Source organism: Hylobates moloch, unplaced genomic scaffold (assembly GCF_009828535.3).
Source record: "Hylobates moloch isolate HMO894 unplaced genomic scaffold, HMol_V3 SCAFFOLD_10, whole genome shotgun sequence".
Lineage (NCBI taxonomy): Eukaryota > Metazoa > Chordata > Mammalia > Primates > Hylobatidae > Hylobates > Hylobates moloch.
This window is the reverse complement of record NW_026652285.1, coordinates 156,454-169,545: the sequence shown is the minus strand read 5'-3', so window position 1 is coordinate 169,545 and position 13,092 is coordinate 156,454. Positions and strand designations below refer to the sequence as shown.

At 55.2% G+C, this 13,092-nt stretch overlaps 1 protein-coding gene across 1 annotated transcript in view; it reads right to left on the bottom strand.

Annotated features, from left to right (window-relative positions):
• Window positions 1–10,853, bottom strand: part of ABCC3 (ATP binding cassette subfamily C member 3) — a 57,252-nt gene extending 46,399 nt beyond the window's left edge. The window contains exon 1 of the mRNA XM_032162784.2: window positions 10,704–10,853. Coding sequence (XP_032018675.1) covers window positions 10,704–10,748 — 45 coding nt within the window. The 5' untranslated portion in view covers window positions 10,749–10,853. The remainder of the gene's footprint in view (window positions 1–10,703) is intronic.
• Window positions 10,854–13,092: the final 2,239 nt, after the last annotated feature.

Sequence of the window (13,092 nt, the reverse complement as noted above, 5' to 3'; positions counted from 1 at the left end):
ACATGCCACTACGCCAGGCTAATTTTTGGTTTTTGGTTTTTTGTTTGTTTTTGATACAGAGTCTCGCTCTGTCACCCAGGCTGGAGTGCAGTGGTGTGATCTCAGCTCACCGCAAGCTCTGCCTCCCGGGTTCACGCCATTCTCGTGCCTCAGCCTCCTGATTGGCCGGGACTACAGGCGCCTGCCACCACGCCCGTCTAATTTTTTGTATTTTTAGTAGAGACAGGGTTTCACCGTGTAAGCGAGGATGGTCTCGATCTCCTGACCTTGTGATCTGCCCGCCTCGGCCTCCAAGTGCTGGGATTACAGGCATGAGCCACTGCACCCGGCTTTGGTTTTTGTTTTGTTTTTGTTTTGAGATGGCGTCTCACTCTGTCACCTCAGCTGGAGTGCAGTGGCACGATCTCAGCTCTCTGCAACCTCTGCCTCCAGGGTTCAAGTGATTCTCCTGTCTCAGCCTCCCAAGTAGCTAGGACCACAGGTGCATGCCACCACACCCAGCTAAATTTTGTATTATTAGTAGAGACAGGGTTTCACCATGTTGGCCAGGCTGGTCTGGAACACCTGACCTCAAGTGATCCGCCAGCCTCAGCCTCCCAAAGTGCTGGGATTACAGGGGTGAGCCACCATGCCTGGCCAAGTTCTAGCATCTTAAGAAAACAACTCATGGAAGGGCAGTGATCTGCACTCCCTGCTTCCTTTCCCCAACCTCCCCAACCTGCCTTCCCTTCTTCTTCTTCTTTTTTTTTTGAGATGGAGTCTCGGTCTGTCACCCAGGCTGAAGTGCAGTGGTGCGATCTTGGCTCACTGCAACCTCCACCTCCCGGGTTCAAGTGATTCTCCTGCCTCAGCCTCCTGAGTAGCTGGGATTACAGGCGCGTGTCACCACGCCCAGCTAATTTTTGCATTTTTAGTAGAGACGGGGTTTCACCGTGTTGGTCAGGCTGGTCTCGAACTCCTGACCTTGTGGTCCGCCCGCCTCAGCCTCCCAAAGTGCTGGGATTACAGGCGTGAGCCACTGCACCCGGCCTGCCTTCCCTTCTTAATCCCATCTGGGGCAGCCCTCTGCCCTCCAGTGCGCCTGCCCACCTGCAAGATGGCTCTTCCCAAAATACAGCTTTGTGCCTCTCGCCTCATGCCCACAAACCTGCAGTGACTCCTGCTGCTCATGAAGCCACATCCTAGCACCCAACCTGGTCCTCAAGACCTCCCCATGGCATCTCCTCCCACCTCCTTTCCCATTGCTCCCGTCCCCCACAGCCAACTCGCTTCATCTTAAATCTGCTCTGAGATTCTTGCTCCTGCCCCTTTGCTCAGCCTAGTCCCTCTTTTTACCACTTGTCAAAATCCTAATCACTTCAGGGAGCGGTGGCAGGCCTGGCTGAAAACCCACCTTCTTCATCTTGAGCACCCTTCCTCCTAGAGAGATCCCCTTCCCTGGAGCGTCACTCTTGCCCTCAACAATGTTTGGTGAGGGCCTTGGTGAGTCAGGCAGTGGGCTGGGTTCTGCAGATACAGTGGCACGTTGGGCAGGCCTATCCCTGCTCTGTGGAGCAGGCAGTCAGGGATATGCTGCTTGGGGGCATTTCATTGAAGGCCCAGGTGGGCAGAAGTTGTACCATGTACACCTTGTATTATAGAGTCCTATTCAGTATTCAGTAATTGCTCAAACAGTGTGAGCCAAGGACCCACATACTCCTGCTGAGTCTCTGACATGCTGGCCCAGGGCTGGACACTGGGTCACAGGACACACCTCTAGGCCTGGTCAGGTACCCCAGTTAGTTGCCATCCAGATAGCCTGTCCCAAAGCTGCCCTGAACCCAGATCTTCAGGTCTCTGGACCTGGAGTGTACATCCCATTTCTCTGGGCCCAGCTGGAGCCTCACCTACATGGGGCCTCTCTGGGGCACCCCAGCCTCTGACCTTTCCTTGCTTTTCCCTGGCAGCCAGTTAAGTGAGGAAAATAAAGGTCCCTAACGTTTCTCCGGCATTTTATTACTGCACTTACCTAGTTGTTATCTGGATGTTGTCCCAGGACAACTTCCAGAGGTGTATAGGAGGGGCACAGTCAGGCCCAGTGTACAAAAGAGAAACTACACCCGCTTTGTCAACAGGTTCAAGGACACCCAGCAGCGTGTGGCCAGGGCAGGCACCCAGACTTTGTGATGCCACACGGGGCCATGGACTCACAAGGGAGTGTGCATGTTGAGGACAGACGCCCAGGCGTGGGGACGTGGTGGGAATCGCTTTGTGCGCTTGCAGGCCGGTGGCATGGCTCTGTAAGGCGGGTGGGGAGTGGCCACAGGAAGAACCCAACCCCGATGCGGAGAATCCAGGATGGCTTCTGCCACTTTTGAGCCATGCAACTGTTGGTGAGCCCCTTCGTGCCCTTGAACCTCAGTCTCCACCTGTCAGTAATGGGAGTAATGACAGCATCCCCACAGCGGGGAGAAGGTGGGAGAGAATGAGCAGCAAAGCACCTCGATGGCAACGGGACAACACTCAGGGAAGCGGGTGATGGAGCCTCCAGCTGTCAGGCCCGTGTTTCGGTTTTGCAGACACCTGCTCTGTGGCAACAACCAGGGGACCTTGGGGCTGTGAGAACTGGGTGGCTGCTTTGACCCTCAAGAGCATTCAGCCTGGGCTCCTTTCCTTGAGATAAGCATGTCCCAGCTGGGCAGAGCCCTCCCTAGGAGGCAGGGGTCACCCGCCCACACAGGCTCTCACCCCTAACTCCCTATTTGGCTCACTCCAGACCCTGATCCAGGACATCATCTATGGGACATGTCATACAAAACACGTCCAGAACTGAGCTCTTGGCCGTCCCTGCCCCTCTAGCCTGCCTGGCCCGGGATGGCAGTTCCTTCCTCCTGTCTCTTCCCAGGCCAGAGTCCTTGGAGTTGCCCCTGATTCTTCTCTTTCTCTCACATCCCACATCCGGTCTCTCAGCAAACCCTGTCCACTCTACCTTCAAATTACAGGTTGAATGGCATGACAGTGCCACATTCAACTGTTTTTTTTTTTTTTTTCCCCACTGTAACCTTGACCTCTTGGGCTCAAGTGATCCTCCTGCCTCAGCCTCCTGAGTAGCTGGGACTACAGGCATGTGCCACCACGTCCAGCTAATTTTTTAGTTTTTTTGTAGAGATGGGGTCCCACTATGTTGCCCAGGCTGGTCTCGAACTTCTGGGCTCAAGTGATCCTCCTGCTTCGGCCTCCCAAAGTGCTGGGATTACAGGCATGAGCCACCGCACTTGACCTTCAACTGTTATTATCCATAAAAAGGCAACTTCACCTGGTGCACCCTGATAGATCCAGAATCGACCACATCTCCCCACCTCTCCTCTCTGGCAGCCCCAGCCCCACTGGCTGCCAGGCAGGTTCTCAAACCCTCCAGGCCTACTCCTGCCTGGGGCAGCAGCTCTATCCCTGGATATCCACATGCCTCATGCCCTCATCACCTGTGAGTTTTTGCACAGATCTCACCTTCTCCTGGAGGTCCACCTTGATCTTACTAATTAAAACTGTAACTCACTACCCAACCCCCGACCTGTCCCTGCTCCCCATTCCTTTTAGCCTGTTCTATTTTCCCCATAGCCCTTAATACCTTCTACGATACTATATATGTGAGTCATTTATTTTATAATTTTTAAAATTGTTTTGTAGAGATGGGGTCTCACTTTGTTGCCCGGGCTGGTCTGGAACTCCTGGGGTTAAGTGATCCTCCTGCCTTGGCCTCCCAAAGTGCTGGGATTACAGGCGTGAGCCACCGCACCTGGCCTTTATGATTCTTGTTTTACTGCCTCTTCCCACTAGAGTATATGCTCCACGAAGATTCTTTAGCTCTGTATTCTGCAGTTGATGGTATTTCCTGTTGCTTAGAGCAGGGCCTGGCACAGAGAAGGTACTCAATAACCATCTATTGGACAAACGAATAAATAGATAAATGGAGGGTGCCAACTCCAGCCCCAGCCTCTGCAGCTTCATGCCCAGGAACACAGTGTTCTCTCCCTGGTACCAAGGCCACAGTTCTTGGCACCCAGATGGGTCTCCAACTCAAAGTTATGTGTAAAATGAAGGTGAGGACAGGGCCAGTGAAGGTTATTCCCTGGACCCTGTAACACTCCCTGAATCCCTGCAGGGCAGGATGGACGATCCCTACTCAAGGCTCTCCTCTCATTCCCACTCTGAAGAGCACTGCTGGGAGGTGAGAGCTGAGCCCACAGCCCCCTCCCCCTCCATCACCCACACAGTTTCCACAGCAACAACAGCTTCCTTAATAATGCGATTAAACAGCTGGATGGGGCTGATAAGGGGAAAGGTCCCGCATCCAGAATGGACCACGTGGCAGAGGCCCCCTCATGGCAGACTTCATGGTCACTGAAGCTGGAATCACTGCAGACTCATACAGGCGGTAGGTGGGGGTGAGGACCCCGGAGCCCTCTGCCCCAGCTTTGCCAGGGACTTCCCAAGCCCTGGGGGCCCCAGGCCTGTTGACAGGCTCTGTCATGAGAAGAGTCATTACTTCCTTATTCCTGTGTGGTAGTGGAGAAGGAAGCCACCACTGCAGGGCAGCTCCTGAAGTCCCAGATAGGGAAGGGATGGACAGACAAGACCACTGACTCAGCAGCAATGGAGGCGTGGAGAGAGCAAGGACACGTGCTGATTCCCACTCACCCTCCCTCAGCCTTTGGAAGGCCTGGGGGCAGGGGTCAAAAACTGGCTGTGCTGTAATCCCAGCACTTTGGGAGGCTGAGGAGGGTGGGTCCCCTGAGGTCAGGAGTTTGAGACCAGTCGGGCCGACATGGCGAAACGCTGTCTCTACTAAAAATATATATAAAAAATTATCTGGGCGTGGTGGCACATGCCTGTAATCCCAGCTACTCAGGAGGCTGAGGCAGGAGAATTGCTTGAACCTGGGAGGCGGAGGTTGCAGTGAGCTGAGATCGTGCCACTGCACTCCAGCCAGGGTGACAGAGTGAGACTCCTTCTCAAAAACACAACACAACAAACAAACAAACAAACAAACAAACACTGGTTGTGCTGCGCCTGCTGGCCCCTTGCAGGGATGGCTCACAGGCTCAACTGGCCAATGTGCTTCCGGAAGGGGCTTTGGTTCACTGAGCTCCTGCTGTGGGCCAGGATGATCATTTCACATTCATGACAGCTGACACCCAGGGCTGATGCTGGGATTAGATCCAGGGAGTCTTGTTCCAGGGCCCAGCTCCTTCCCACGGGGTTACAGTGTTTCCTGTACACCTGGCAGGACTCCCGCATGACGTCCCACCCTGGGGATAGAGCATTTGCACCCAGATCACCTTTCAGCCATGCAGCCCATTCTCATATCACCTGCTTTTTGCGATTCTTCTCACAGAGCTGAGGGGGCAGAGCGGCTAACACCTGGGTAGTGGCCTAGTTGGGGTTCTGGGAGCCCCTCAGTAGAAACCTGAATATCCAGTTAGGAGAAATCTGGCTGAACGTGGTGGCTCACGCCTGTAATCCCAGCACTTTAGGAGGCTGAGGTGGGCGGATGACTTGAGGTTAGGAATTCGAGACCAGCCTGGCCATCATGGTGAAACGCTGTCTTTACTAAAAACACAAACATTAGCTGGGCATGGTGGTGTGCACCTGTAATCCCAGCTACTTGGGAGGCTGAGGCAGGAGAATTGCTTGAACCTGGGAGGTGGAGGTTGCAGTGAGTCGAGATTGTGCTACTGCACTTCAGCCTGGGCGACACAGCAAGACTCCGTCTCAAAAAAAAAAAAAAAAAATTAGCCGGGCGTGGTGGTGGGCGCCTGTAGTCCCAGCTACTCGGAGGCTGAGGCAGGAGAATGGCGTGAACCCGGGCCGAGATTGCGCCACTGCACTCCAGCCCGGGCGACAGAGCGAGACTCTGTCTCAAAAAAAAAAAAAAAAAAAAAAAAAGGAGAAATCCAAGCCTAGACTTAAGCTCTCATTCACTCTCCCATCCTGCCCCCTGCCAGCTCCAACCACTGCACCCAGTACCAGAAACAGAAACAACTTGAGATTGGGGAGGGGAGGGGCCCAGCCACCCCAGCAATGGCACACCAGGTCTCATTTCACCCCCAACTCCCCAGGAATCCTGCCCCAGTGGGGAGGACCGAACACAGTCCTGGTGCTCTGGCCCTACCTCCGGGGTGGCTCAGCTGGTCGTCCCTGCCAAGACCTTCCTCCCTGGAAGCCTGCCCAGTGTTTCAAGACCATTTCCCTGTCTGGGGGCTACAGGCGGGCTTGGCAAAGCTCCCTCCTGAATGCCACTTCCCTGACTCACTTCCTTCCTCATATCTCTCTGGCCCTCAGAGACCCAGGCCCAGGTGACGTGGGGTAACAGCAGGATTGAGAAGAAGCTAGCCTGGGGCCACAAGCAATGAAATGCCGTAGCCAGAAGCCAAGAGCTCAGAGGTCAAAGCCACCCAGCACTGGGTTTGCTTGCAGCAGCTGAGATGGAGGAAAGGAGCCCCGGGAGCTCTGGCCTTGCAGGGAGGACTGGGTTCCTGAGGGGAGGGTGAGCTATGGTGTCTGCTAAGCGGAGGAGTGCCTACCTCCCCCTCAGCTTCCCCATGAATGTGCAGGTCACTGTCTTCATTCGACAGTCAAAATACATTGGCATAGGAGCCTTGCCCATTACGCATACATTTTTGGGGCTGCCTACTAAGAAGGCAGAGGAGACCCTGATACCCAGCAGCTCTAAACTTTGAAGGGCCCTAATCATGCATGGCCTTGGCCCCCAAGCCCAAGGCTCATCCTTCCAAAATCGGGCAACTCCAGACCTGAAGCAGGCCCCAGAGCCCACCTCAGCCCTGCTGGAGCCCAGAGAAGGTGAGTCATTTGCCCAAAGTCACACAGCTGGTGAATAGCAGAATTGGAGCTAGCTAAAACAGAGCAGGAGACACAGGGAGCTGAGCCTCCAAGGGACCTGGGATCTGCTCCTCCCTAGGATGGGTAAACAGCTAAGGGAACAATGAAGTCACCTTTCCCATGTGGGCCTAACCAAGGGGAGACCCATAGGCCTCTACCAAGAGCTGCTTCTAAGCAAACTCCATATGTAGAGCAGGGAGAGAGCTAGGGAAGGAGGAGTCCAGAAATCTCAGAGGAGGAACTAATGAATCCCCACTGGCCGCATTTCCCTCTTCCCAGTCACAGAATCTCAGGACCCCACCTTCTTTCCTGGCTTGAATCCTCTCTTCAGCATCTCCGCCAAGCAGTCACTAACCATGTCCTTACATACCCCCAGTGACGGGGAGCTCACTACTTCTCAGGCAGTCCTTGCCATCTTTGGATGGCTTTCACGGTCAGGATCTTCAGATTTCTAAGCTTCGGGGCTGTCAGAGCAAGGCTAATTCTGCCAACAGGTGTTTACCTGGCGGGGGGTAAATAGCTCCAGGTCCTTCCTCCACATACTCCCTTCACCACCCAGGTGCTCCCAACCTCTGTGGTTCACAACAGAGAGGAATCCTGCAGGCAGAGGCCAGCACAGCAGAGCAAAGGGACCCCACCTCCTCCCTTGTTCTGAGGCACCTCTGGCCTCCTGAGTAGTGAGGTGGTTTAATTACACGGTTCACTCTTTTGGAATTTATTTCCACAAAAACTCCCAAGGCACATTCAGGGAAGTTGGTAACCTGCTTCAAAGTCGATATAGGTGAGAGAGAGAGGGATTCATACAAATCATTCACCTGGCAGGTGGTGTGTGAGTACACAGATGTGTGTGCATATGTCCCAAGGGGCATGGTCCTCTCCAGTCTCCTACCCTCAGACTGAGCCAGGAACAGCCCCCAGCTCCCGAGCAAACAGCTGAAATGGGAGCCAAGGGTCCAACAGCCCTGCCAGCTCTTTCCCTGCAGGTCTTCCCACGTCTGACATTTTCTTCTAACCCCATTTTTCTTTCTCCTCCCTCTTCCGGGGAATGTCAGAACTTGCCACCCATAGAAAGCTTCTTAGTTCTTAAAATCATTCCACATTCCCTATCTCATTTGATCAGAAAAATCTTGTGAGGTGAGTAGGGGGTGGGTTATTTCCCATTCCACTGGTGGAGAAACTGAAGCTATAAGGATGAGCTACTGAGCATCTTGGTAGATTAAATGAGCGGCCCAGAGGGGCCTGAACACCCCACCCCCTCCTTGCATTTTCACTCCTAGTTCAGGTACTTCCGGGCTGCCCTGAACCACTTCCCACAAAACGGGTCACCCACAGACCCCTAAGGTAAAGGTTCAGGGGGAGTTGTGCCTGAATAATACGCCATGCAAATGAGATGCAACACAGCACATCACAAATGAACAGCCCAGAACTCCAGGCCTTTTTTGTAACTAGGCTGTGGCAGAGGCTCTAGCTTCCAGTGTAGTCTCGCTCTCTCCTTTCAGCTGTACAAACCCTGTCATTCCCTCAGAGGATGAGCTGGGGGCCTCCTTTCTCTCTCCACGCTCCTCTCCCAGTCACCAGCCACACTAGGTGCGGCCTGGAACAGGTTTCAGGAGCCAGAAGAGAATGTGAAAGATGTTTAGAGATTGGAGTGGGAAGGGGGGTGGTCAGTTTGCCATTTAAGGTATCCAAGCAGAGATCTCACGAGGGCTTCATAATGTAGATGAGCTGACTCCCACTGAGCCTGAATCCTCAGAGGAGGTGCATATAGCTCACAAGCATCAAGGAGAAGTGCGGGGGCCAGAGGGCCCAGGGGCTCAAAGGCTCACAGCCAGGCAATGGCAAGGCTGTAACCACAGCCCCAGGGTCCTGTTTCCCAGCCCAGCACTCTGTCTTTGATTGTCCTGTGACTTCACTCCCTTGGCCTCAGTTTCCCCAGCTCTACACTGAGGGGTTGGACTTGCTGCTTCAAACTCCCAAGCTCCCACTTTCTTGGATTCCACAATCCCATGTTAAGGTAGAGCCGGAGGATGTCTGAACATGGGACAAAAAGGGAGTCCTGAATTTCCCAACTCTGGGGTCCAGGAGACCTGTCTCTGTAGAGTCCTAAGCTCTCAGGGTTCAGGAGGCTACCCAGGAACAATGAGCCCTTGTGCCTGAAGCTTGGGCACAACTACCCTCTGGATTTTCTGCTTGGCATCCCAGGCACCACAAACCTGCCATGGTCATACCAGCCTGGCCCCACAGGCAGTGAAAGGAAGTGTGCTCATGAGGCAAAGGCACAACCTCTGGACCCTGGTGGCAATGGGCCTGTCCATGCTGAATAATACATGAAGTTTCTGTGGGACTGGGAAAGAAGGGCAGTGGCAGAGAAGTTGCACCATCTTGGATTAACCTTTGGGTCACCCACAGAAAAAGAGAGAATCCCAAATATTCCTTTTTACAGTTTTTTTTTTTTTTTTTTACCTCCATTGCCCCAAGTTTCAAAAAATCCATATAATGCCTTCAGCCCATCCTAAACACAGCCCGAGAGCATAGCTCCAGACTTATACACCTGTGCACACATGTGCACAGCACGAACTCTTGGGTAACACCCCATGTGCCTGCGTGCGTGCGTACACACACACAGGGCATATATGTACAAATACGCAAAATAGGAAAAAGACTTAGAGATTGGGATTCACAGGCCCTGGACACCCCTTGAATGACCACAGAGAAGCCCCTTTAATCTGAGCTCCCTCTGTAAAACGGAGACCACATGATCACTTGCCTCATAGAGGCAAGTAGGTTTTGCAAGTTGGTAAGAAAGCTCCTAGGCTGTATGCACTTAGCTCACGTGAACTGTGCTGGAGGCTGGGGTCAGCAGGCTGAAGAGCAGCCTGCCTTAGAAAGGGATTTGGAGTGAGAGTCACAAAAGGCCTGATTTTCTTTTCTTATTTATTTATTTGTTTAGAGACAGGGTCTCACTCTTTCGCCCAGGCCACAGTGCAGTGGTGTGATCATAGCTCACAGTAATCTCAAATTCCTGGGCTGAAGTGATCCTCCCACCTCTGCCTCCCAAAGGGTGGGATTACAGGCGTGAACCACTGCACCTGGCCTGTAGCCTGTTTTTCTATCCCAGCTCTGCCTTCATTGAACTGGGTAACTTTGGGCAAGTCTCTTCCTCTCTCTGGGCCTCCCTTTCTCTGTCTATGAGAAAGGAGTTGGACTACAGGAATCCCGACACCCTGCACCTGTCTCCAGACTGGGGTCTGCTTCTCCCTTCTGAGTCCGGAGTGGTGGGGATGGCCTGCTCTCAGACCTCAGTCTTACCTAGAGAAAAGAAGGTGGCAGGAAACCTTCCTAAGAAGGGTGGGACACCGCACAGCCGGCCTCCCAAAACACCTGGTTGAGCAGGTGCTCTGGATGTCCTGGGGGCAATCCATGCCCAGGTGGGCAACCGAGTCCTAATCTGGGGCAGATGCCGAGGGAAGACCCTCCACCACGAACCCGCGGCTGATCGCGAAACGCTCCTTCCGCACCCGACAGAGGTGCTGGGATGGAGCCGACTCACCCAGCCGCGCACTGCGCCTCCCTTTCCCGGGCTCCTCAGTGCTGCAGCCGGGAAGGGCAGAGCGGGGCGGGTCCCGGACACCGCGTGGGACCCGGCTCCTGGCGGCGCCGCCAACCTCCCTCCCGAGCCCATCGCCCCCTCCCGGGCGCCCGGGCCGTCTCAGGGGCTCCGTCCCGGGATACCTGCCGGCCCTGCGGGAAGGCAGGCGGCGGGGACCGGGCGAAGCCGGCCGACCCCGGCCCCCGCGCAGTGACCCCGGAGCCCCGCGCCTTACCCAGAACTTGGAGCCGAGCTCCCCGGAACCGCACAGGGCGTCCATGGGGCCGAGGCGCGGCGGCGAAGAAGGCGAGCGCGGTCGGACCCAGCGGCGGGCGGAGCGGGAGCCGGAGCCGCCTCCGCCCTCCGCACCCCGCGCTCCGCCCGGACCCGCCCCGCGAGCCCTACCCCGGTGCCTCTGGGTCCGGTCTCCCCGCCCCCGCCCCGCAGGTTGCGACAGCGCCTCCCTGGGAGGGACTTTGGGGCAGGGGTTGGGGCCGTGCCAGGGGGAGGTCTCTCTAATCCCGAGGCCGACAGTCCCGGACTGGAGTGTTTCCGAGGGGAACTGGGATGCACAGGCGCTCCCACCCGCGAACAACTCCGTGGGGCCGATGAGTCATGGAGTAGGGGACGTAGGGGGAGGGATTTAACAATCCTTCCTAGTAAAAAAGGAATCTTTGAGAAGGTCACGTTCCTCTCCGGAGGTCACTTTCCTCATCTGTAAAATGGGAAGGGCTTCTGTGCTCAATCCGGACGCTGACCTCTTCCCCATCAGGTTCCAGACACCACTGGCAGGCACCACGCGGGGTGTGCTCCGCGGGTGGGTACCCGCGAGGCAGGGCCGGGGGCCGCAGCATCGTCCAGCGGGGGCCTCCTGTGTCCTCTTAAACTGCTGCCCTCTTAGGCTCTGTGGCCACATCACTTCGGCACCTCTATGGGCCTCTACTTTCACGTCCGTAAAATAGAGACAATCACAGAAGAATCTTCCTCCCAGGGTTCTCTGAGGATTGAATGGAAAAGGTATGCAAAGCGTATTGCCTGGCGCACTTCGTGGGCACCCAACATGTGTGAATTCCCTCTGCTTCAGCCTGGTCAGGGTGGGGGGAAGGACAGCTGAAGCCCCCGGCGGAGCCCCACGTGAGTGTCCTCGTCCTCCTAAGGCTGCAACTCTACATTCCTGATCTGTAAAATGGGCTTGTCAGTGCTCTCCTTCTCCGGCGTGCCTCAGCTCTCCTTCCCCCGGTATCCCCTCGGATGCGGGGATCCCTCCATCTCTCAATCCCGCTGTTGCCCCGTCTTCCTTAACACAGTCCCAGACGCTAACTCAGCACCCCTTGTTGGGGCTCAGAAGGAATTCTCCCGGGCAGATCTTTCCCTGGCCCTTCTCTTCCCTGCCTTTACCCACAGGTCTGTCCAGTTTCACCCTGGTGACCCCTTTTCTGGCCCTTGTTCTCAAGAGAAGGTGTTTCCTTCCTCGGCTGCCCAGCGGCAGGTGTGGGTGGGAGCCGGTAAGAGCGCAGAAGCGGCAAGCCACCTCCTATCTCTCTGGGCAGCCAGGAGGTCCCTAGAAGGGAAGTCTCCTTGGCTATAGGCGATCAGAACCAAGATCTGGCTGGGCATGGGATAGGGGTGGGAGTGGGGAAGGTTCCGCTTTCCCAGGCAGTCAGACCAGCGACTTCTACCCCTCCACTGGGCAAGTTCTTTCCGCCCCTTCTTTGTCTGCCCTCTTCCCTTCCACTCATCCACACATACCGTCCCGCCACCTTCATCTCTGGGCAAAATACTTTACAGAGCTTTACACCTTGTTACAGTGTGCCTTGGGTTATATTTAATTATGAAGAATCTGTCTTCCCTGCTAATCTGAGAGGTCCCCAAGGGCAGGGACTAACTCAGTCCCCTCCAATCCCCCTCCATACCTTTTATATACTGTGTTATCACAATAAGCTCCTTGATGTCTCTGGGACTTCATTTCTTGAGAAACGTAGAGAAGGTGATATCTAAGATCTCTTCCAGCCGTCGTGGGCCAGGCTTCTGTGGCCTGGGCAGCTGGGAACCTTCCTCCACCCCTTCCATGACGCTGGTCATGGCTTCATCAGCACCCACCGCCCCTGGGTTTTGACCTTGTCTACCCACCGGCTTCCTCCAACTCTCCCTCCTCTCCCATTCCTTTTCTAGGGCTTGTGGGGTCATAGGCACCAGATCACTCTGGGCTTGAGGAGACCTGGGGACTTTCCTTTAGGGCCCTTTGGGAGGTGAGCTCCCCAATCAGACCCCCTTTCTGAGATGGAGAGCCCAGCACTAGCCTGAGCTTCCATCCGGGACTTTCCAGCCCCACAGTTGGCCAGGCAGGCCACCGGCTAGAGCTCTAGTTTTGGGCCAGGACCCTTGGGTTCTGGCTTCAGCATCGGAGCTGAAGCACCATCCCTTGTAGCCCCAGGCTTTTCTATCGCTATATCCCAAGGCTATAGCACTGGGTTGGGTACTCTGAGGGCGTGGTGGGGGACCTTGGTGATCCTCACCTTCCCCCATCTCTCTTGAGGCATTGGGGCTTTACCCCTCCAGGCCACTCAGGAAGTGTGTCCCCTTTCATAGAGCCCTTGAGTAATAACCACAATATTTCTAGGATG